Source organism: Oryctolagus cuniculus, chromosome 19, assembly GCF_964237555.1.
Source record: "Oryctolagus cuniculus chromosome 19, mOryCun1.1, whole genome shotgun sequence".
NCBI lineage: Eukaryota > Metazoa > Chordata > Mammalia > Lagomorpha > Leporidae > Oryctolagus > Oryctolagus cuniculus.
In genome coordinates, this window is record NC_091450.1 from 65,216,245 (window position 1) to 65,237,938 (window position 21,694).

Below are 21,694 nucleotides of genomic sequence, written 5' to 3' on the forward strand. Positions count from 1 at the left end.
GGATCTGGACGTGGCTCTGCCATTGAACAGGCAAGTGCCTGGGGCCACTGTGGGACATCACAGGTCCAGTCTCTCGCGTCCACATATCCCAGGATGGCGGTCATCCAGGAAAACATGGAAGTTCTTCTCAAGATCTCTACACGTGGGGTGGGAGAAGCCCCGCCCACCTTACCTGACAATGGGGAGCTTGGTGAAGGGCACAGGGTCAGGGTGAGGCCATCTGGGAGAGTGATGAGCTCCATCGTCCCAGGACACTTGGAGGTGTAGTTCTCCAGGCTCTGAGTCACATCCTTCTTCTCTGAAGAGAACACAAACACAAGATAAAGGCTCATTAAACAGAACGGGCAGCTGCGGTATTTCCTGAGCACTCTGAGGTAGACAGGTATGGACCATGGAGGCGAGGGCTGTGCAGGGCGTCCCTCAGTGGATCCAGACATTCAGCAGCAGCTGCTCCATGTGAGGGCCTAAGGATGGAGGCAACATCAAGGCACTCTCCTCGACGAGGTTTCCATTGGCCCAGGAAACGTGTCTGCACCAAGTTCCAAGGCAGCCAGCAGGCAAGACGGGGGGAGGAGTGTGCCTGCGACCAAACAGCACTTTCCCAGCTGTTAGTTTTTTTAAAGGTTGAGAAGTAAAGATACAGCTTTTGGGACACAAACTCCTTAAAGGGAAGAAGACCTTGCCTTTACCAATACTTGCATTTTTCTGAGCACTCATGCAGGCCAAGTACCATGCTGTGTTCCTCAGACTACAAAATCTGGAAGGAGGGGCCGGCATTGTGGCATAGTGGGTAAAGCCATCACTAGCAATGCCAGTATCCCATTTGGGTACCGGTTGGAGTCCCAGCTGCTCCATTTCCAATTCAGCTCCCTGCCAATGTGCCTGAGAATGCAGCAGAGGCTAGCCCAAGTTTGTGGGCCTCTGTAGCAACATGAAAGACCCAAATGGAGCTCCAGGCTGCAGCCTGGCCTAGCACTGGTCATTAAAGGTATTTGGGGAGTAAACCAGTGGATAGGAGATTGCTCTCTGTCTCTCCCTCTTTCTTTCTCTGTTATTCTGCCTTTTTTTTTTTTGACAGGCAGAGTGGACAGTGAGAGAGACAGAGAGAAAGGTCTTCCTTTGCCATTGGTTCACCCTCCATTGGCCGGCACGGCTAGCGCGCTGGTGCCGGCGCACCACGCTGATCCGATGGCAGGAGCCAGGTACTTATCCTGGTCTCCCATGGGGTGCAGGGCCCAAGGACTTGGGCCATCCTCCACTGCACTCCCAGGCCATAGCACAGAGCTGGCCTGGAAGAGGGGCAACCGGGACAGAATCCGGTGCCCTGACCGGGGCTAGAATGCGGTGTGCCGGCGCCGCAAGGTGGAGGATTAGCCTAGTGAGCTGTGGTGCCAGCCTGTTATTCTGCCTTTCAAATAAATAAAAACAAATCTTAAAAAAAAAAAAACCTTGAAGGCAAGAGATCTTGGTATATTTAAAGAACTTCAATACTTTTTATTCAAAATAGGTACATGATACTTTCCCTCAAAATTTCTATAAAAGAAGGGGTGAAGAGGGGGTCCAGTGCCGTGGCACAGAAGGTGAAGCCTCCACTGGCAGTGCCAGCATCTCATATGGGTGCTGGTTCAAGTCCTGGCTGCTCCACTTCTGATCCAGCTCCCTGCTAATAGCCTGGGAGCACACTGGAAGATGGCCCAAGTGCTTGGCCCCTGCATCCACATGGGGGACTGGATGAAGCTCCTGACTCCTGGCTTCAGCCTGCTCTACCCCTGGCCACTGCAACCATTTGGGGAGTTTACCAGCGGAAGGAAGATCTCTCTGTCTCCACCTCTCTCTTGGGAATTCTGTCTTTCAAATAAATAAATCAATCTTTAAAAAAAATCTTCAATTATTATTGAAACAAAAAGAGGTGGGGGAGAGGCATTATTATCCCCTTTGAAACATGATAGACTAACTCAAGGATAATCTGGAAAATTTCATTATGCACTGGTTATAAATGCTACCAAAATCTAATTTTTTAAAAGACTTATGTTCAGCACCCATTTGGAATGCCAATGCCAGAGGCATCGGCTTAACCCATTGCACCACAGTGCCAGTCCCTAAACATTAATTTTTAACAATGATATTAACATTGTGGTAATATAAGAGCATGCCCATTTTTTAGAGGCTTACTAAAGTATGAAGATGTGAAATGACACAATGTGGCCAGGATTTTCTTTTAAATAACTCAAACAAAAAAAGCAACAGATGAAGTAAATGCACAAAAATCTTGGTAAGTATTAAATTTTGGTGGCTAATATTTGGAGATTCACATTACTATGCTTTGTACCTTTTTTTAAAGATTTTTTTCAACTGAGGAGGCTTTAAAAAGTTCATGAAGGGGCCAGCATTGTGGCATCATGGGTGAAGCTGGTGCCTGCGACACCAACACCCCATATGGCTGCTGGTTCAGATCCCAGCTATTCCACTTCTGTTCCAGCTCCCTGCTAATGGGAAAGCAACAGAAGCTGGCCAAGTGCTTGGGTCCCTGAATCTCCATGGGAGACCTGGAAGAAGCTCCTGGCTCCTGTCTTCAGTCTGGCCCAGCCCTGGCCATTGTGGCCATTTGGGCAGAGGACCAGCAGATGGAACTCTATCTCTGTCTGTAACTTCACCTTTCAAATACATAAAATAAATCTTAAAAAGTTCATGAAAAACGTGTATTATGGAAAATCTATTAATGAATCTCAAAAATGTCTTTTACTGAAAAAAAATTTTCTTTTAATTCAATTTTCCTTGAACATTTTGAAGCATCCTGGAAGCTTAAGGGGCTTGGGGACAGGACATGATTTCTTCCAGGTCGTACAGAGAAACGAGGTCAGCTTGCATCCTCCTGTTCCAACCTGCCCAGGCACCCATGTAACAAAGGGGAGCGAGCACAAGGCCCCACGCAGCGGCCACTGACATCTGCTCCACACACCCAGACTCTCACCCCAGACGCTCCGGTCAGCGGGAGGAGGGCACTCATTATTTCACTAAAATCCAATACATCCTGTCCATGTTGACCAGAGTACCTACCGCTAACTGTAGACAGAGCATCTAACGCCTTTGAAACTCAAATTTTCCACCCCAAGAAATTAAAGAATTCACACAGAAAAACCAGAGCATTCTTAATGAAAACGAGCTGTCACCTCACTACAGAAGCAGAAAATCCGGCAACCAGAGCTTCAGACCATGAACGGCTTCCAGGCCATTTGCCATCCATGAGCTGACACCGGCAAGAAAACCAGCACGTCAGGATTTCACAGTTCACTCCTGCTTCTCCCCAGCAACAATGCGAGACAGCCACATAAGCACCCAGTTAGGTGTGGCTCTCTGAACAGGCGGAAGACAGGATGAGGACAAGCAAATGCACCCCCTTTTCCTGGAGGAAAGTGAAGACGGCAGAGGTGAAAGTACAGCTGAGGCCGGACCCCAGCTGAAACAATGTTTTCAGAATCTAGCCCTGGACTGTCAGCTACACAAACAGGGACCACACTAAGGCTTCAATTCTCATAAATGGAATTGTTGATCTGTGTGGGGAAGAGAGAATCCCAGCACACGGCTGGTGGGAATGTGGATGGGAAAACTCCATGGAGGCTCCCAAAGAAATTTAAAAGTAGACTTTCCAGTCCTTCCCTTAGCTACTGACCCAAAGAGGGAGAATTGCCTTGTGCAGATACGTGCACCCTCATGTTCACTGCAGCCAAGGCACAGAAACAACCAACATGCTCACTGGTGAGGGGGTGAATAAAGAACTTTGTGTGTTTGTGTGTGTGTGTGTGTGTGTGTGTGTGTGAGAGAGAGAGAGAGAGAGAGACAGAGAGAGAAAGAGACAGAGAGAGAAATGGGATACTAGTCAGCCTTAAAGAAGTAGGAGATCCTGCCATTTGCCACAGCACAGAGAGACCTGGAAGACTTGCTGTGTGAAATAAGTCGGACACAGGAAGAAAAACACTGCATGATTTCATTTACATGCGGAATGTTTAAAAAGAGCTCAAGGGGCTGGAGTTCTGGCACAGTGGGTTAAGCCACTTCTTGTGATGCCAGCATCCTACAACGGAGCACTGGTTCGGGTACAAGCTTTTGTGCTTCCAGTCCAGTTCCCTGACAGTGCACATGGGAAAGCAGCAGAAGATGGCCCAAGTGCTTGGGCCCCTCACCCAGGTGGGAGACCCAAAAGAAGCTCCTGGTTCCCAACTTTGGCTTGGCCCAGCCCCAACCACTGCAGCCATTTAGGGAGTGACCCAGCAGATGGAATCTCTCTCTCTCTCTCTCTCTCTCTCTCTCTATCTCTATCTCTAACACTGCCATTCAAATAAATAAATAAATCTTTAAAAAATATCAAATGCCCAAAGATATTCACTGCTTACATCAAGATGACACGTTAATCTACTCCACTCTACTAACCATTTTACTACCTATACAAAGAGTACTCAGAAAGCTTATGGATAAATTCACATTTTTACATATATGTATATATATATGCATTACATATGTATAGATTTCAAACATGTCCACATTAACACAAGCTTACCTCTTAATTCTATTTTTCCATGAACTTTCTGGAGTCCCCTCATATGTGAGTCATGAAACCATGTTGTAAGCCTCAAACAAACACAATGAACTTTATTTCAAATACATTTCTGTTAACAAAAACACAATGTGCTGGTACTTGTGACTTGTACCTAAGGCAGTACTGAAGGGAAATTTGCAGTTTTGGGTATTTATCCTAGGCAAGAAGGAAGACTGAAAACCAAGGATCTGTGTCTTCATTGTAAACGCTAGTAAAATTGTATAATTAAACCCAAAGTGCAAAAATCCATGTAACAGACAACACAAATTAATTTTTAAAATCACCAAAGTCAAAAATTGGTTCTTAGAAGAAAAATTAATAAAATTGATAATTCCCCTAGGAGAAAAACACAAATCATCTATATTGGGATAAAGGGGCACAGATCCTATGCTCATTAAAAGGATATTAAGGGAGTCGGCGCCGCGGCTCACTAGGCTAATCCTCCGCCTTGCGGTGCTGGCACACCGGGTTCTAGTCTCGGTCAGGGCGCTGGATTCTGTCCCAGTTGCCCCTCTTCCAGGCCAGCTCTCTGCTGTGGCCAGGGAGGGCAGTGGAGGATGGCCCAAGTGCTTGGGCCCTGCGCCCCATGGGAGACCAGGATAAGTACCTGTCTCCTGCCATTGGATCAGCGCCGTGCACCGGCCGCGGCGGCCATTGGAGGATGAACCAATGGCAAAGGAAGACCTTTCTCTCTCTCTTTCTTTCTCACTGCCCACTCTGCCTGTTAAAAAAAAAAAAGAAGAAGAAGAAACGGATATTAAGGGGGCCGGCACTGTGGCACAGTGGGGTAATGCCCTGGCCTGAAGCACCGCCATTCCACATGGGTGCCTGGTTTGAGACCCGGCTGCTCCACTTCCAATCCAGCTCTCTGCTATGGCCTGGGAAAGCAGTAGAAGATGGCCCAAGTCCTTGGGCCTCTGCACCCACATGGGAAACCTGGAAGAACCTACTGACTCCTGGCTTTGGATCAGCGCAGCTCCAGATGTTGCAGCCAACTGGGGAGTGAACCATCGGATGGAAGACCTCTCTCTCACTCTCTCTCTCTCTCTCTCTCTGCCTTTCCTCTCTGTGTAACTTTGACTTTCAAATAAATAAATAAATATTTTTTGAAAAAAGGATATTAAGGAAATATTAATAGCCATATGCCAACAATTTTGACAACTTTGGTGAAACAGAAAAATTCCTCAAGGAAAAATGACAGAAGACAAACTGACAGTCTGAATAGCCCTGCATTTATTAAAGAATCTGAACCTGTAATCAAAACTCCCCAAAAAGAGCGTCCTGCCCCAGATGGCTTCACTCCGAAGTCCTATCACACATTCCAGGAGGGAGTGTTACCAAGCTCACTGCTTACACGAGTGCTCCAGAAGACAGAGAAGGAGGGAGTACTCCCCTCCATGCAAACCACTGACACCAAAGCCCAGGCAAGAACTGAAAGAACACAAATTCACTCAGCAAAAGCAGCTTGGCGTTTTTAGCAGTCTCACACAGCTGAAGAGACAAACGCCCAGCTCTCACAGGGACCCATCGTAGGACCATCATGGGGACCCTGGGCAAACCCCCAGAGCACTACACAGTGAGAGTAACCCAAGCCTCCACACAGGGCAACACATCAATGCTCAGACAGAAATCAAGGGAGTGTCTAAGAAGCAGGAGGTAATGCGGGACATGGGAAATACCTAGGTGTGAGTCCAGCCAAATATCTACACCATCAACTGTTGTCACACAGTGGGGCCGGTGCTGTGGTGTAGTGAGTAAAGCTGCCACCTGTGACACCAACATCCCATATTGGCACTGATTCAAATCCTAGATGTTCCACTTTGGATCAAGTTCCTTACTAATGGGTCTGGGAAAAGCAGTGGAGAGATGGTTCAAGTGCTCAGGCCCCTGCTAAAACCATGGGAGACCTGTTGAAGCTCCTGGCTCCTGGCTTGGCCTGGCCCAGCACTGGCTATTGTGGGCATATGGGGAATGAACCAGCAGATGGAATATCTCTCTCTGTCTTTGTCTCTCCCTCTCTCTATATAACTCAGACCTTCATAATAAATAAATAAATCTTAAAATGGTTGTGAGACAGTGGGTGCCAAGCACAGTACAAGGCTCTGGAGATCTGAGATGCACAGATCTAAGTAACTTCCTTATTACTAGGGAGTTACAGCAAAAAGGATTCAATGTTCAAATGGACACAGGAGCTGAAGACAAAGATGGAGACAGGGCTGACACTAAAGGAAACAGCTCTGGACTGGTAGGAGAAGTCCTGAGCAAGGCAGGAGTACAGAAGATGAAGGTCAAGGTGACCCCATCTGCAGACAGGGCCCTGGGGGACCACCTGGAGATGAAGAGCACCCAAAAGCTGTGGCACAGCCACCAGGAAAGTGCGCTGGGCACAGGGAGGACTTCCAAGCACCAGGAAGACCAGCAGAGAGAGCATTTCCTAAAGAAGGTGACAGAAGGAAAATGCAGGGCCCAAGGACAACACCTGGGAAACACAGAGGTCAAGGGCAGTGGGGAAATGAGGGTGAGAAGAACCCTATGGGATCAGGACTCAAGAAGGTAATGGGGGGCGGCAGCATTGTGGCAAAGCGGGCAAAGCCACTGCACACAGTGCCAGCATCCCACATGGGCACCAGTTCAAGTCCCGGCTTCTCCACTTCTAATCCAGCTCCCTGCTAATGTACCTGGAAAAGCAGTGGAAGACAGCCTGAGTGCATGGGCCCCTGCACCCATGTGGGAGACCCAGAAGAAATTCCTGGCTCCTGGCTTAAGCTCGGCCCTGCCCATTGCAGCCATTTGGGGGAATGATCAAGGTAATGGAAGACCTCTCTCTCTCTCCCACTCTCTCTCTCTCTCTCTCTCTCTCTAACTCTGCCTTTTAAATAAATAAGTCTTTAAAAAAGGCAACAGTCGGGGGGTTGTTCTCTGGCAAGAAGAGAAATGGGCATGAATGTGACAAAGGTGTACTGGTCATTTGTGATCTCCAAAGCAAACAGCAGGGGAAGGACTCCATGCAACAAGAAGAGTTGGGTGGGAGCAGGATGAGCAACAGCAAGGCTCCTCGGTCCTGAGTGCTGCTTAATGGGTACCTAGACAGGACCCCATAGGATGAGTATACTACCAGGGGCTTCCCCAGCACTGCCTCACACAGAATTGGCACTCACCCAATTACTACAAAATCATGCCCAGCCCCACACAAGGGACCATCCAACTAGGCCCTGAGACACCCCATCCCTTTCCCAAGGTCACACTGCAAATGAGCAGAGTTGAGGTTCTAACCCAGCCCATCAAGCCCGTTCCAGTCCTAGCGCAGAGTGCATCCCTGGGGAATCATAGCGCCCATTTCACAGACCTGGAAAAGTGACATGGCTTTCACAGGGTTCTTGAGGTTCTTCAGACTCAGAGCCATGAGCTCCGTTGTTCATTTTGTCACACTGCCCACCCATGGTGCCCCAATTTGTAAAGTGTGGAAGAAAACACAGATATCCCAAAACAGCCAATCACTATGGCCAGCGAGTTCAGCACCTTACATGGGCAAGAAAAATCAACTAGGCTTTCCTGGACTCTGCACATACGTCCTTGTGACATGATGGTTCCACTACACAAAGTGAGGAAGATGCGTGTCACTACCATGAAGACAGGCCACGACACACCTGCATCCTCACAGAACACTGACAAACAGAGATGAACCCTGCCTTCCTCCCTCCCAGCAACAGCAGCTCCTGTCTGCTTGTCACTTCATTTACCTACGACAGGCTGGAGGCCCTGATAAGCAATCATTCAAGTAGATCAAGAGACTAAATATTTTCCTTGTTCCTTTCAAGTGCGTAAACATGGTCCACCAAAGGCAAGGCAATTATGTGAAGTTGTCAGCTTATTATGTAATCATCTGTGTGAAGCACTACCTAGAAAAATTTTAAGTATTTCTCTGGATCTTAACATAATATCCAGATGAAGAAATTACCTTAATAACAAAGACTTGGGGCTGGCAGTGTGGCACAGTGAATTAAACCACTGCCTGCAATGCCAACATCCCACAGGAGCATGGTTGTAGTCCTGGCTGCTCCACTTCTGATCCAGCTCTCTGCTAATGCACCAGAAAAACAGTGAAAGATGGCCCAAGTACTTGGATCCCTGCCACACACAAGGGAGACCCAGATGCTTCAGGCTCTTGATTTCTGCCTGGCCTGGCTCTGGACATTGCAGCCATTCAGAGAGTGAATAAGCAGATGGAAGAGCTCTTTCTCTCTTTCTTCCTCTCTCTCTAACTCTGCCTTTCAAATAAATAAAGAAATCTCTTTTTTTAAGGTTTGTTCATTTACTTACTTGAAAATCAGAATTAGAGAGAGAGAGAGAGAGGGAGAAATAGATAGCTTCCACCTGCTTGTTCACTCCCCATATGGCCACAAAAGCCAGGGCTGGGCTGGTATGAAGCCAGAAGACAGGAGCTTCTTAGAGGTCTTCCATGTGGATCCATGGGCCCAAGCACCTCGGGCCATCTTCCCAGGCACATTAGCAGGGAACTAGATTGGAAGTGGAGCAGCTGGGACTCCAATGGATGCCCATATGGGATGGTGGCATTGCAGATGTGCCACTGTGTCACAGTGCAGGCCCCAATAAATAAATCTTTAATAAAAATAATTTTAGAATAGTGATAAATAATTAGAATCTATTGACTATGAACTAGTTGTTATAAAACCTATGGCACACAAACATTCCAAACAGATGCAGTGATTAAAAGTGACATTGAGGGGCAGGTTAAGTCTCCACTTACAGTGCTGTAATCCCATACGGGCACCAGTTCAAGTCCTGGCTATTCCACTTCCAATCCAGTTACCTGCTAATAGCCTAGGATAGCAATGGAGGATAGCCCTAGTGCTTGGGCCCCTGAATCCATGTGGGAAATCTGGAGGAAGCTCCTGGCTCCTGGATTTGGATTAACCTAGCTCCAGCTGTTGCAGCCATTTGGGGAATGAACCAGTGGATGAAAGACCTCTCTCTCTGTCTCTTCCACTCTAAATATGCCTCTCAAATAAATAAGCTTTAAAAAATAATAAAAGTGGCATTTATAAAAAAATCTTCATAATATGGAAAAGGCTTATGCTACTTCGAAAATCAGAATACAGATTTATAGAATAAATTTTTAAATTCAATCCAATTTTTAAAACGAATAAACAATACTAAATAGACACATAAAATGTTAAGTGTGCCTGTCTATGCACAGTTAAGATGCAGGATGAGGAATTATTTTTTCCTATCCATTTTTATTTTTCAAGATTTCTAAAAGGAAAATACATAATTTGTATTTGTGAACCACTGGATGGAAGATTGCTCTCTCTTTTTTCTGTCATTCATCCTCTTACATAAATAAACAAACATTTTTTTAAATGCTTCAACTTGAATTTTCAAAAAGCCAAAAAGCTTTTACAAAGAAAACTTGGGGTCTGCTACAATCCTCCATCCGGGTACAGAATCCAGCACCATAAAAAGTCAGAGGTGGACAGAAGCTGCAAGGTGCCTTGGTTTGAATGCCGGGCATTCCTAGACCTGAGATGACCGTGGCAGCAGCGACAGGTATCCTGGACAGTGCAAACTCGGGACACACACAGTCACTGCCATCCCTTCTCCACAGATTAGGAAGCCAAGGCTCAGAGACTCACCCCACGTCGGGGGTCTGCCACTCCTCCCCCACGTGCCCAGATTTCACTGCACTCCCCCCAGCACGCAGACACTGCCTAAGCAGCCATCATCCTGTGAGGAAGACCCTCCCTGACACCACTCAGCGAGATTCCATCTCTTGAAGAGAAACATCAGTCCTCTAACTCCTGGATCTCACTCTGCCTGGGTTATTAAACCTTCAGAAAAGACAATGTGAAGTCGTTCAGCTCCACACAGACTGCCCGACTTACAGGGAAAGAAAGACAGCAGGATCCCTGTCCCCAGGAGTTCACAACACAGGGAGAGATCAGCTAGCTAAGGGACACTAGGAGCCTAACGAAATGCTCTCATTGAAATCTCAGCCAGGTAATCAAAAGGAGAGGAGGAAGAATCCCCTGACTTCTTAATAGCAGGGGAGCTGGGGAAAGGAGCAGCCCAGAGCTTCTGCTCAGGCAGGAACAGCACCAACTACATGACCTGCTCCAAGAACCAAAAATGCCCAGTAAGCCAAATACTCACTATGTAGATGAGGAAGACTGGAAGCGACCCTGGGGCTCCGGACGCTGGATGCAGCAGTGTGCAGATGCGTCCCTGGGCACCATGGCGACGGCCATTGGCGAGTGCGCCTGCGCCTGGCGCTGTGACCCGGAAGTGCACCCGCACGCCTGACCCCAACTCCACGGTGCTCAGCTGAGAGTCAGCGCCGAATCCTCTCCTGCCCGAGAACCTGGAAAAGCCAGGAGGAGAGGAGCTGTCCTCGACGCTGCTGGCCAAGCCTGAGCCTGAGGAAGAACCAGCGGCCCCAGGGTCAGGCGAGGGTGCGGGTTCGAGGCTATCGCGCCATTTCCCAGGCGCGGTTCTCTTCTTCGTCCCCTTCCGGAAGCAACGGCCTTCACGGACCTCAGTGCCGCCAAGCAGACCAGGTGCCCTTGGAGGTGAGTGACGCGCGGCTGTTGCGGTTTCCTTCTGGGGATCTTGGCTGCAGGCGTGCCTGTTGTTCTTGGGTCCCAAAGGTGCCGGTGGAGTCGCGGTTGTGCTGTGCGGATGGACTGGAAGGGTCCCCAGGGTGCGAGCAGCTGTACAAGAGCAGAGTTGGCTCGGTGTCCTCCCGGAATGGCCCTGCATTCCCATCTGTTTGCTCTTTGAGGACCCAGCTACCCTGCTCTAGACCACTGAGAGTGTTGTCGGGAGGAAGGAGAGTTAAAGTGCGTGTCTGTGTCCTGGTTTAGGAGGACAGTTTGAAGGTAAAATTGGGTTTATGGATCCGATGTCTGTATTCTGTATTATATACCTGTAGAGCAATACAGTTTCTCGCGTGAAATGAGTCCTGTCAACATTGAAAACTGTATGGGTGTACCCACTACTGGGAACATATTGAAGGAAATGAAATCATTGTGTAGATAGAGAGGTTTTCACAGGCCTATGCTTATTGCAGTAGGATGCACAAAAGCCAGGCTATGCAGTCTGCAGACGCATGTATGGTGTCCATAGCCCATAATGTCTTTATTCAGTCTTGAGGTGATCGGCATTTTGGCTGATGGCTTATCTTTGCTCTTGTGAATTGAGCTGTAGTAAATATGGGGGCAGAGAGAACTCTTTTTTTGTATGCCGATTTCATTTCCCTTGGGTATATACCCTGGGCTGGAATGGCTTGCTCCTATGGTACGTCTATATTCAGATTTCTCATGTATCTCCATTGTATCTTCCACAGTGGTGATTTCAGTTTATATTCCCACCAGCAGTGGATTAGGGTGCCTTTTTCCCCACATCCTCAAGGCCGTTGTCGTATTGATTTGCATTTCCCTGACGCCTAGTGATCCTGAGCATTTCTGCATGTGTTTGTTGGCCATTTAGATTTCCTTTCTAGAAATATGCCTGTTGAAGCTCCTTGCCCATTTCTTGAGTGGGTGGTTTGTTTTGCTGTTATTGAGTTTCTTGAAAGTTTCTGGTAGTTTATCTTTTATCAGTTGCATACTTTGCATATAATTTCTCCCATTCCGATAGTTTCCTCTTTACTTTGCTGAGTGTTTCTTTTGCGGAGCAGAAGCTTCTCAGTTTGTTTGTTTGTTTGTATGTTTTGGTGTCCTCATCTATTTCTTTGTTTAGTCTTTTGTGATTCTCAGGTATTGAACATCCTTCGTTAAAGTTATCCCAAAGTCCTTTATTTTCTTTGTAGCTATGTGACGGTACTGGTCTTAGAAGTCCTTTCTCAGGCCGGCGCCGCGGCTCACTAGGCTAATCCTCCGCCTAGCGGCGCCGGCACACCGGGTTCTAGTCCCGGTAGGGGCGCCGGATTCTGTACCGGTTGCCCCTCTTCCAGGCCAGCCCTCTGCTGTGGCCAGGGAGTGCAGTGGAGGATGGCCCAGGTGCTTGGGCCCTGCACCCTATGGGAGACCAGGAAAAGCACCTGGCTCCTGGCTCCTGCCATCGGATCAGCGCGGTGCGCCGGCTGCAGCGCGCCAACCGCGGCGGCCATTGGAGGGTGAACCAACGGCAAAGGAAGACCTTTCTCTCTGTCTCTCTCTCTCGCTGTCCACTCTGCCTGTCAAAAAAAAAAAAAAAAAAAAAAAGAAGTCCTTTCTCAGCCATGACATTGTCTGTGTATACAAATAGGATGTTGATTTTCTATCCTGGCACTTTACCAAACTCTACTCTGATTTTCAGTAGTCTCTTAGAGTAGTCTTTTGGATCACCTATATATAGCGTCATGTGATCTGCAATTGGGGATAGTTGGACTTACTCTCTCAATTTTATCTAATATTGAGAAATGAGAGAAAATATACCAGCATGATAACATGCACATAGAAAATGGCAACAGTGACCTCAGATGCTACCTCTCTGTATTCGATCTTTCTTTGTGGAAGACTCGATTTGGCCTGTTTCCAAAATGATCCATGCTTTAAATGCAGGGCTAGACTGTGCAAGGTGGTGACTGGGAAGTAGACCTGTGTTCTGTGGAGAACTCCGTAGATCACAGGTGTTTCAAGTCCTTGTGTGAGTGGGTACATAAGTGTCTGAAAAAATATATTACTAAGATTACCTCATGCGCAAGTCAGAGATAATACCACACAGAATGTTTGTAAGGAAAAAGAGAATGAATGGGCACCAAATTTTTTTCTTCTAAGACCAAGTTAAACTTTTTTTCAAATTCTGTGTTAATAGGTTAGGTAATGCATACAAAATCAAATTCTAAATAAACTCTTGTAAATGCCCTTGATGTATTATTTTATTTATTCTTATGTTTTCCTTTTTGAATAAAAAAATGCCTTTTTTAAAAGATATTTTTTATTTATTTGAAATTAGGATTTACACACACACAGAGAGAGAGAGAGAGAGAGAGGAGAGAGAGAGAGTGAGAGAGAGAGGTCTGCCATCTGCTGGTCCATGCTGCAATTGGCTGCAAGGGACAGAGCTTATCATATCCTGAGGCAGGACCCAGGGGTTGGGGGCCCTGAAAAGCATTTATAGGTCAATTTTTCACTAATTTTTGCTCACTGTTTCCTATGATTTGTTACTTGTCTTTGTGAACCCCCCCCCCACCTCCCTGTGACCTGATAATCTTGGAATTCATTTTGGAAATGAAAGGCGGGTCAACCTCTCTGGGTTCTACTTCGGTGAATGCCACAGGCAGTCACTTTTTCACAGTGGGGCTTTTGCTCCATACACATTATTCTCATTTTCACATGCAGAAGTTGGGGCTCAGAGAGGCTGAGTGACTTGATCATGGTGACATAGCATGATGCTGCCTGTGTTGCGTAATTGGGGAGTGAGTCCTTGTGAGCAGAGAAGTGAGACTGGTGGTGCAGAATAAGTCCCAAGGCACCAGCAGGAGTGTCCTCATGGGACCTCTCTGAATCTGACCTTATGCAGCTTCCTCCTCTGCCCCATCCATGCTGGCCTCTCAGGTCCGTGATGGTGCCAAGTTCTCTTTCACTTCGGGGCACTTACATTGCTTTTCTTTCTTGATTGTTTCTGTCCTTGAACTTCTGGCATGAAACTGAGGAACACACCACATTTCCAGGTGGTTAAGAGTTTGGTATCTGTGGGAGATGTCGTGGAAAGATGAGTTTCCAAGCCTCATGTTCCTCTTCTGTTACAATGGGGCAATGATAGATTCTACCTCACAGGGTCATTGGAACGGATTCCAGGAGGGCTGATGCTCAGTAGGCATTCAATACACAGGTGTTGAGTGCGCCCATGTTGGACTAATCCATTTACATAGTCCCCAGGACCCATGACTGCCCTGGAGTTGGGAAGGCACAGTTGTGCCCTTGTCTTTCCCACCCATCCAGTGGCCTTGGGTCTGCTTCTGTGGGGGCCTGGCAGCCCTGTGTCCTCTTCCAGCAGTTCTCCTAGCCTGTTTCAGTCACAGCCTGTGAGGCTCGATGAGATGTTCATGAGTCAGAAGCTGCTTGGTGAACTTTTTAGCACATAGTCGGAGGTGGGAGCAAGAAGCCAGGGACCAAGCAGCATTGAGCATGTGCAGCAGAAATGCAGGGGCCTGAGCAAGACCTGCAGCAGCTCAGTCATGTGTCCAGACTCTGTTGCTGTTCTGGTCCTACTGAGATAATTTTGTCTGAAAATCTGTGGTTACGATGTCTGATTGGTACAGGACTGATGTGGTATGATTCTGCATTTTATGGAATCATGGAATCTGCATCTGTGTTGTTTACATGAATACCCTGTAAATCCTTGGCTGCTGGTACTTTTTAAAGATCTCTGAGTTAAAGATAGTTAGCCAGTTGGCTGCTTTTGGTGTGTGTGTGTGTGTGTGTGTGTGCATGTGTAGGAGCTGTACTGCTGGAGTTCTTCACAGCAGGAATGATGCAGGTTTCTGCAGTGCTTCAGGGCTCCCAGAGTGTTTCAAAGGCAGTTGGGGAGATCTGGTCAGCATCTCCAGGGAAGCAGCCCACATTTGAGATGTAGCTCTTACCTTAGAAGAGATGGGCCTTGGGAAATAGTGCCATGTGGGAGTGGAAGAATATCAGTGCAGGGAATGAGAAGTACAGACCTGAGGAATACAGATGATGTTTTCTTTTCTTCCTTTTTAAAATACATAAATATTTATTAATTTGAAAGGCACAGTGAGAGAGGGAGAGAGAAATAGAAATAGATACAGATATCACCCATGCACTGGTTCACTCCCCCAATGCCTACAACTTAGGGCTGGGCCAGGCTCAAGCCAAGAGCCTGGAATTCCATCTTGGTTTCCCTCTTGGGGGTGAGAACTCAAGTACTTGAATCTTCATGTGCTATTTCCCAGGTGCATTGGTGGGGAGCTGGATAGGAAGTGGAATCACTGGGTCTTGAGCTGGTGCTCTGATCGGATGTGGACCTTCCAAGTGGTGGCTTAACCTGCTGCATCACAACCTGCCCTTTCTGTGCTTTTAATACCTATAGGAGACATAATTTTATGGAAGAATCAATCTATTCATCTTTGCTTTCTTCTTCCCCTTCTGAAAGGGGAAAAATGGCCAATGTTTTAGGCATATTTGTTTATGATAGTCAAAGTAAATCTTACCTTTTTCTTGGTCATTCATTCTTCTAGCAACATTTGAATACATAGGATGTGCTGAACCCTGGAGTTACAGAGTTAGACTAGTGTTCTTGTGGAGTTTTAGGCTTTTTGGGAAAGATTTGTGGAAAAACTATACATTAGAATGACAGTTTAGGGCGGCATTGTGGCATAGCAGGTAAAGCTGCTGCCTGTGACACTGGTATCCCGTGTAGGGAGCCTGTTTGAGTCCTGGCTGCTGGCTGCTCTGCTTTTGATCCAGCTGCCTGCTGTGGCCTGGAAAAGCAGTGGAAGGTGGCCCAAGTCCCTGGGCCCCTGCACCTGCGCTTATGTGGGAGATCTAGAAGAGGCCTCTGGCTTCAGATCAGCCCAGCTCCAGCCATTGCAGCCATTTGGGGAATGAACCAGCAGATAGATCTCTCTTTGTCTCTCCCTCTCTTTGTAAACTCTGCCTTTTAAATGAATAAATAAATCTTTAAAAAAGAATGAAAATGTAATAGTGTAGTTTATTGGTAAGAGCCTTAAATAGAAAAGTAGGTTCTCATATTGCTTCTATAGGTGAAAAATACTGTTTAGCAATATCTGTTAAAATGTGAAATGAACATAATTTTTGACCCAGCAGTTCCATGGCTCAGACTTTATACCCATATGCAACAGTAACTCTAGGATAAAGGGTTTTTCTTTTCTTTTCTTTTCATGATGATTCAAAGTTAAAATTTATCAGAGGCTTTTGCTGAATCCCTAGGACTGCTGGTTTGCCTTCGCCCATTGGCAAGCATCCCTTGTCTTGTACCGGCACTCTGTCATGGGCGAGCAACACTTACTTCCCTTGCCTGTCATGGATCTAGGCTCTCTGGGGGCCCAGGAAGAGGGATGGTCTCCTAGTTTCTTAGGCAGATGTGATGTGCTTTCCAACTTCCACAGGCACAGCAGCCCCTGTGGCCATTGTCAGTCCACCAACTCGTGATGGGTAGGGAATGGCAGGTATGGCAGTTTCCTGGGTGACTTGCTGGCAGAGGGACTAGGAGATCACCTGTACTCCATAGAATCTGGAAGAAGAGAATGTGGTTTGTGGGACTCGAGGAGTCTTCCTGAGGAGCTGTACCCATGAGGAGGAGAGCTGTGAGAAGTGCAGCTTATAACAAGGCCCTGTTCTGGATGTACTTGTGCTGACCCAGCAGGCCTCTGTCTTTTCTTCTACATCTGGAGCAACAAGATCCTTTGGGCTTATGTGTCTTGCTTTGTTAAAACAAACAAACAAACAAACAAACAAGAATAACAACAACAAAAAACCTCCTAAATAGCCAGAATCTTCCACAATCCAGTGGCCAGTCCCTCAGGGTGGACCAATGGAGTCATTGGCATTGAAAACCTAGCCCTGCCATACGCTGCCTTGTCTCAAAAGCTTTCTGTTTCCTAGTGCTTACTGCAGACACTGGCAGGTGCTGTGTTGTGTGCATGTTAGGTCACCCTCAAGATGACCATTCCCCCAGGCTCTCTCCCTACACACCCACATCTGGCAAGCTCACCAACCTCCTGCCCTTGGCCAAGGTTGGTCATAGCACTGACCTGCACACCCCCTTCCCCATTCCTTCCAGACATGCTGCAGAGGCAGCGTCCATATCTTCCTCAGGCAGGGTCAGTCCCTCTGCAGTAAGCATTTGCAGAGTGGTTGCCCACCTAGAATTACGCAGGCATCTTCCCCAGAGTGTACATTCTCTGAAGGCACTCACTTGGTAGGTATATCCTTGCTTTAATAGCTGTTCAGTAAAGGAACAAAAATAATTGAAAAATCCAAAAAAATTTGCTGCTATTGACAGGCAAAGAGAAATTTACCGATTTTCTGGGCTTCCTGTCAGTATCCAAAGTAGAAGAATGCAAGGATCTTATAATTCTCTTCATGTGATCTTTGCTTTCTCACTGAATCACTCATTGGCTCCTAGGATGTGAAGTCAACATTAATCTTGAACAAGTTGAGCTAATCTGTGCCAAAGGAAGATGCATTATTCATTTAGACCAGATAACCACCATCTTGCTAGGGAAACAAAAACTTGTTTGTGCATGAGGAAAAAAAAATAGAAGTCATTTTTCCATCCCTCAAATGGGAAGGTTTCTAGGGAACAAAGCAATAAGAAATGCAAGCAGACACCTACATATGCACACACATACACACACATATACACATGTACATACAGGACACATGTACACACACAGACACACATTTACTTCCTGCCTGGACACCTTAGTTAGAACTGGGAGAAATGATTTTTATTTTAGTTCTTATTCCAAATTGAGTTCTTTGGGAAACATTCTGAGCTTAAGATTGATGTGCAAGAAGTTTACTCAATAGCTCTCTTGGGGGAAGGAAAACATAAGAGGAAACCAACTCACAAACTAGTTTTGCTGACCACCTGGCAGCCTTGTCCAACCCTGCTCAGAGCTCTGGAGATAAAATGGCCCATCAAGGTGTCCCACACAAGGTCAAAGGGCTGGACCTTTCTACTCTTAACCTCAAGCAGTCACTGAATGAACCTGTATCTGAGCAAAGCTATCTGTAGCTCTAAGGAGGCCAAAAACAGAAGGCTGCCTGTCAACTGTCCTCCTGGCAGCAGGGGTAACAGTTCAGCTTTTAACAAAGGTCTGGGCCTATCTCTGAAACCACCACAGATCTACTCATAACCAACTGTATGTATTTGGGCAGGTCACTTTACCTCTCTGGATTTTCACTTTATCCCCTATGAGAGGGCTGGTGAATTAGGTAAATTGAGTTTGAGTCCTGACTCTGCTCCCAATTTTAACTTCTTACTGATGCATATCCTGGGAGGCAGCAGGTGATGACATTAGTACTTGGATTGTTTAGGAGATCTGCATTGAATTCCTGGCTCCAGGTTTCAGCCTAGTCCAACCCCAGAAAGTTGCAGTTATTTGGGGAGTGAACCAGAAGAAGATATCTATCTCTGTTCCTTCCTCTCCCCACTCTATCTTCAAAAAATTAAAAATATAGACTTTAAAAATAAAATTAATTTTCATAGTCTGACATCTACCAAAATAATGCATGCGTGCACATGTGCACACGTGTGTGCACATGCACACACACACAGTTTATATGCAGTTAAGATGTTACCTGGTATACCCGCATCCCATATCAGAGAACCTGACTTCAAGTCCCAACTCTGCTAATTTCAGCTTCCTGCTAATGCATATGCTTGAGGCAGCAGATGATGGCTCAAGTAGTTAGGTTCCTGCCACCCAAGTGGGAGACTTGGACTGACTTCCTGACTCCCAGCATTTGGGGGAGGAATGAACCAGTGAAAATGTCTTGTCTGTCTCCCCTTCCCCCTCCCCTCCCCTCCCCTCCCCTCTCCTCTCCTCTTTTTCTCTCTCTCCCTTTCAGATAGGTAGATGATAGATACAATTAAAATGACTACACATGAATGTGCATGTCTCTAGAATATATAATATAAAACAATGCTATTTTCTGAAGTCTTTTAATGTTCCAGACCCTCCACCTAGAAGTGATAATTCTCTTTTTCAACTGATAGCAGTTAGATCCAATTATAGAAACCTAGCAGGAGAAGACAAAATCCCCTTCTCATTTCTCCCTTTATCAACCAACCCACAGGATCTTCTACATCCTCCGCTGCTAGATTTTTTTCAAGGCTCGTGTGGGCATCTGCAGCATGGAAACCAGCTGGCAGATTTCTTGAATCTGCTTGTTCTACTTTTTAAGCATCTTTACAAAGAGTTCCCCTGAAGAACCTGCTGCAGTTAGAGTCAGCATGAGAAAACAGCAGAATCAGATTATCTGAGAGTATAAGATGCCTGAATACCAACTCTATATTAATACAGTTCAAAGGCAAAGCTCATTTGTGGAGCCTTTCAGTCATGTATCATTGAATAAAATGTGCAACTTGGTGAAATACATCCAGGAACACATTTCTTCTTTTTCATTTGGGTTGTAGAAGTGGTCACCCATGTGCAGGTAGAGGCCAAATCATAGGGACAGGTTTTAATGTCCATTAGAATATACCATTTGCTAAAGACTTTGGGAGCATATCTTTGTCTCATGTTGAGAGTCTCAGGATGGACCAACTTGGTTCCTGGTTTTGGGAGCTAAGAGAAAATGATTAGGGAAGCATGGATGTAGAAGGAAGACATATAGGATTCTGAGATGAAGGAAGATGGAGAAGTTTACAGGTTTCCAACTGCCAGTCTGGAGGATGCGAAAAGTTGGTGTTTCAAAATTGCTTAGGCAGCTTGTTAAAAATAGGGATTTAGGGCCAGCGCTGCAGCTCAATAGGCTAATCCTCTGCCTGCGGCGCCAGCACACCAGGTTCTAGTCCCAATTGGGATGCCGGATTCTGTCCCGGTTGCCCCTCTTCCAGGCCAGCTCTCTGCTGTGGCCCAGGAGTGCAGTGGAAGATGGCCCAAGTGCTTGGGTCCTGCACCCCATGGGAAACCAAGATAAGCACCTGGCTCCTCCTGGCTTCAGATCAGCATGGTGCGCCAGCTGCAGTGTGCCAGCTGTGGTGGCCATTGGAGGGTGGACCAACGGCAAAGGAAGACCTTTCTCTCTCTGTCTCTCTCTCTCTCACTGTCCACTCTGCCTGTCAAAAAAATAGGGATTTGGAAAACTCATCCTTAGAAATTTTGAGATAGTAACAAATTCTCTTGCTTGATTTTATTATATCCAGATAAGTTTAAGAACTGCAAGAGTAGTTAAAATGTAAGACTTGGAAGACTAGAATTCATTTATTACTCAAATATATGGTTCTTAAACACTGTCTACAGAAAAGTTGCCTGGTTGAGTTCTGTGGGGCTTATAAATATGTATTAGACATAGGGTGTCTCAAATCTCTTTGACCATGACTGGAGGTCTAGCAAGGTAGGCATTTAGAAGGCAGACAGAGAGAAATGCTCTCAGACAGCAGTTTACAGTTCAGTGGGACAGAGAAAAAAGAATGGGATTGTGAACCTGAGGAAAATAAGAAAACCACTTTAAAACAAGTAGGGAAAGAATGGGAGACAGTGTGGCAGATCTCTCCAGGAATGGTCGCTAGTTGAGATGACCAAAGCTTGAAGAAGGCCAATATTAAATCAGCCTCATGTGTTTGTAGAAAAAATCCAGTGAATGCTTACATGTAGCATTTAACACAGTGTGTAATGAATGTCAAAAAATGATAGATATTAATCATTGCATCTTTATGGGGCTACGAGGAGCCAACTTGTTCCAAAATACTTCTCTCTCCCTCTCTATCAGTTATAGAGCCTATAATTCTGTATGATAAATTTCCTTCTTGGACTTTGAGGAGTTTTCCAATTTCAAGAATTTTATTTAAAAACTATTTTGAAAAGCTCACATCTAAAGTTTTTAATAGTTAATCTTTGGCTGGCGCCATGGCTCAGTAGGCTAATCCTCTGCCTGTGGTGCTGGTACTCTGGGTTCTAGTCCTGGTTGGGGCACCGGTTCTGTCCCAGTTGCTCCTCTTCCGGTCTAGCTCTCTGCTGTGGCTCAGGAAGGCAGCGGATGATGGCCCAGTGCTTGGGCCCTGCACCCGCATGGGAGACCAGGAGGAAGCACCTGGCTGCTGGCTTCAGATTGGTGCAGAGCGCCTGCTGTAGTGGCCATTTGTGGGGTGAATCAATGGAAGGAAGACCTTTTTCTCTGTCTCTCTCTCTCACTGTCTAACTCTGCCTGTCAAAAAAATAGTTTATCTTTGATAAGAAAGAATAACAACAGGGGCAGTGATGACCTGAGAAGAGCAGAAGTCAGAAAGGAGGGGAGGCAATGTGAGAAGCTAGACACCACTGCTGCAGATCCACCCTCCTGCAGATGAGGTCAGTGTGGCCCAGGCTCCCTCCAGGTACTGGGGAAAGAGACCATAGAGTAGGTACCCCTGTTCCTTAACCACTCAGGTCTTCACAAAACGCTT

General features: G+C 46.4%; 1 protein-coding gene and 1 long non-coding RNA gene across 2 annotated transcripts in view; one reads left to right on the plus strand and one right to left on the minus strand.

Annotated features, from left to right (window-relative positions):
* Positions 1-10,828, minus strand: part of LOC127489780 (uncharacterized) — a 278,910-nt gene extending 268,082 nt beyond the window's left edge. The window contains exons 1-2 of the mRNA XM_070064726.1: positions 10,766-10,828; positions 173-298 (exon numbers count right to left, since the gene is read on the minus strand). Of these exons, the coding sequence (XP_069920827.1) occupies positions 173-242 (70 nt within the window). The 5' untranslated portion in view covers positions 243-298; positions 10,766-10,828. The remainder of the gene's footprint in view (positions 1-172; positions 299-10,765) is intronic.
* A 70-nt stretch (positions 10,829-10,898) lies between these two features.
* Positions 10,899-21,694, plus strand: part of LOC138847076 (uncharacterized) — a 95,220-nt gene continuing 84,424 nt past the window's right edge. The window contains exon 1 of the long non-coding RNA XR_011384680.1: positions 10,899-11,181. This is a non-coding gene — a long non-coding RNA (uncharacterized lncRNA). The remainder of the gene's footprint in view (positions 11,182-21,694) is intronic.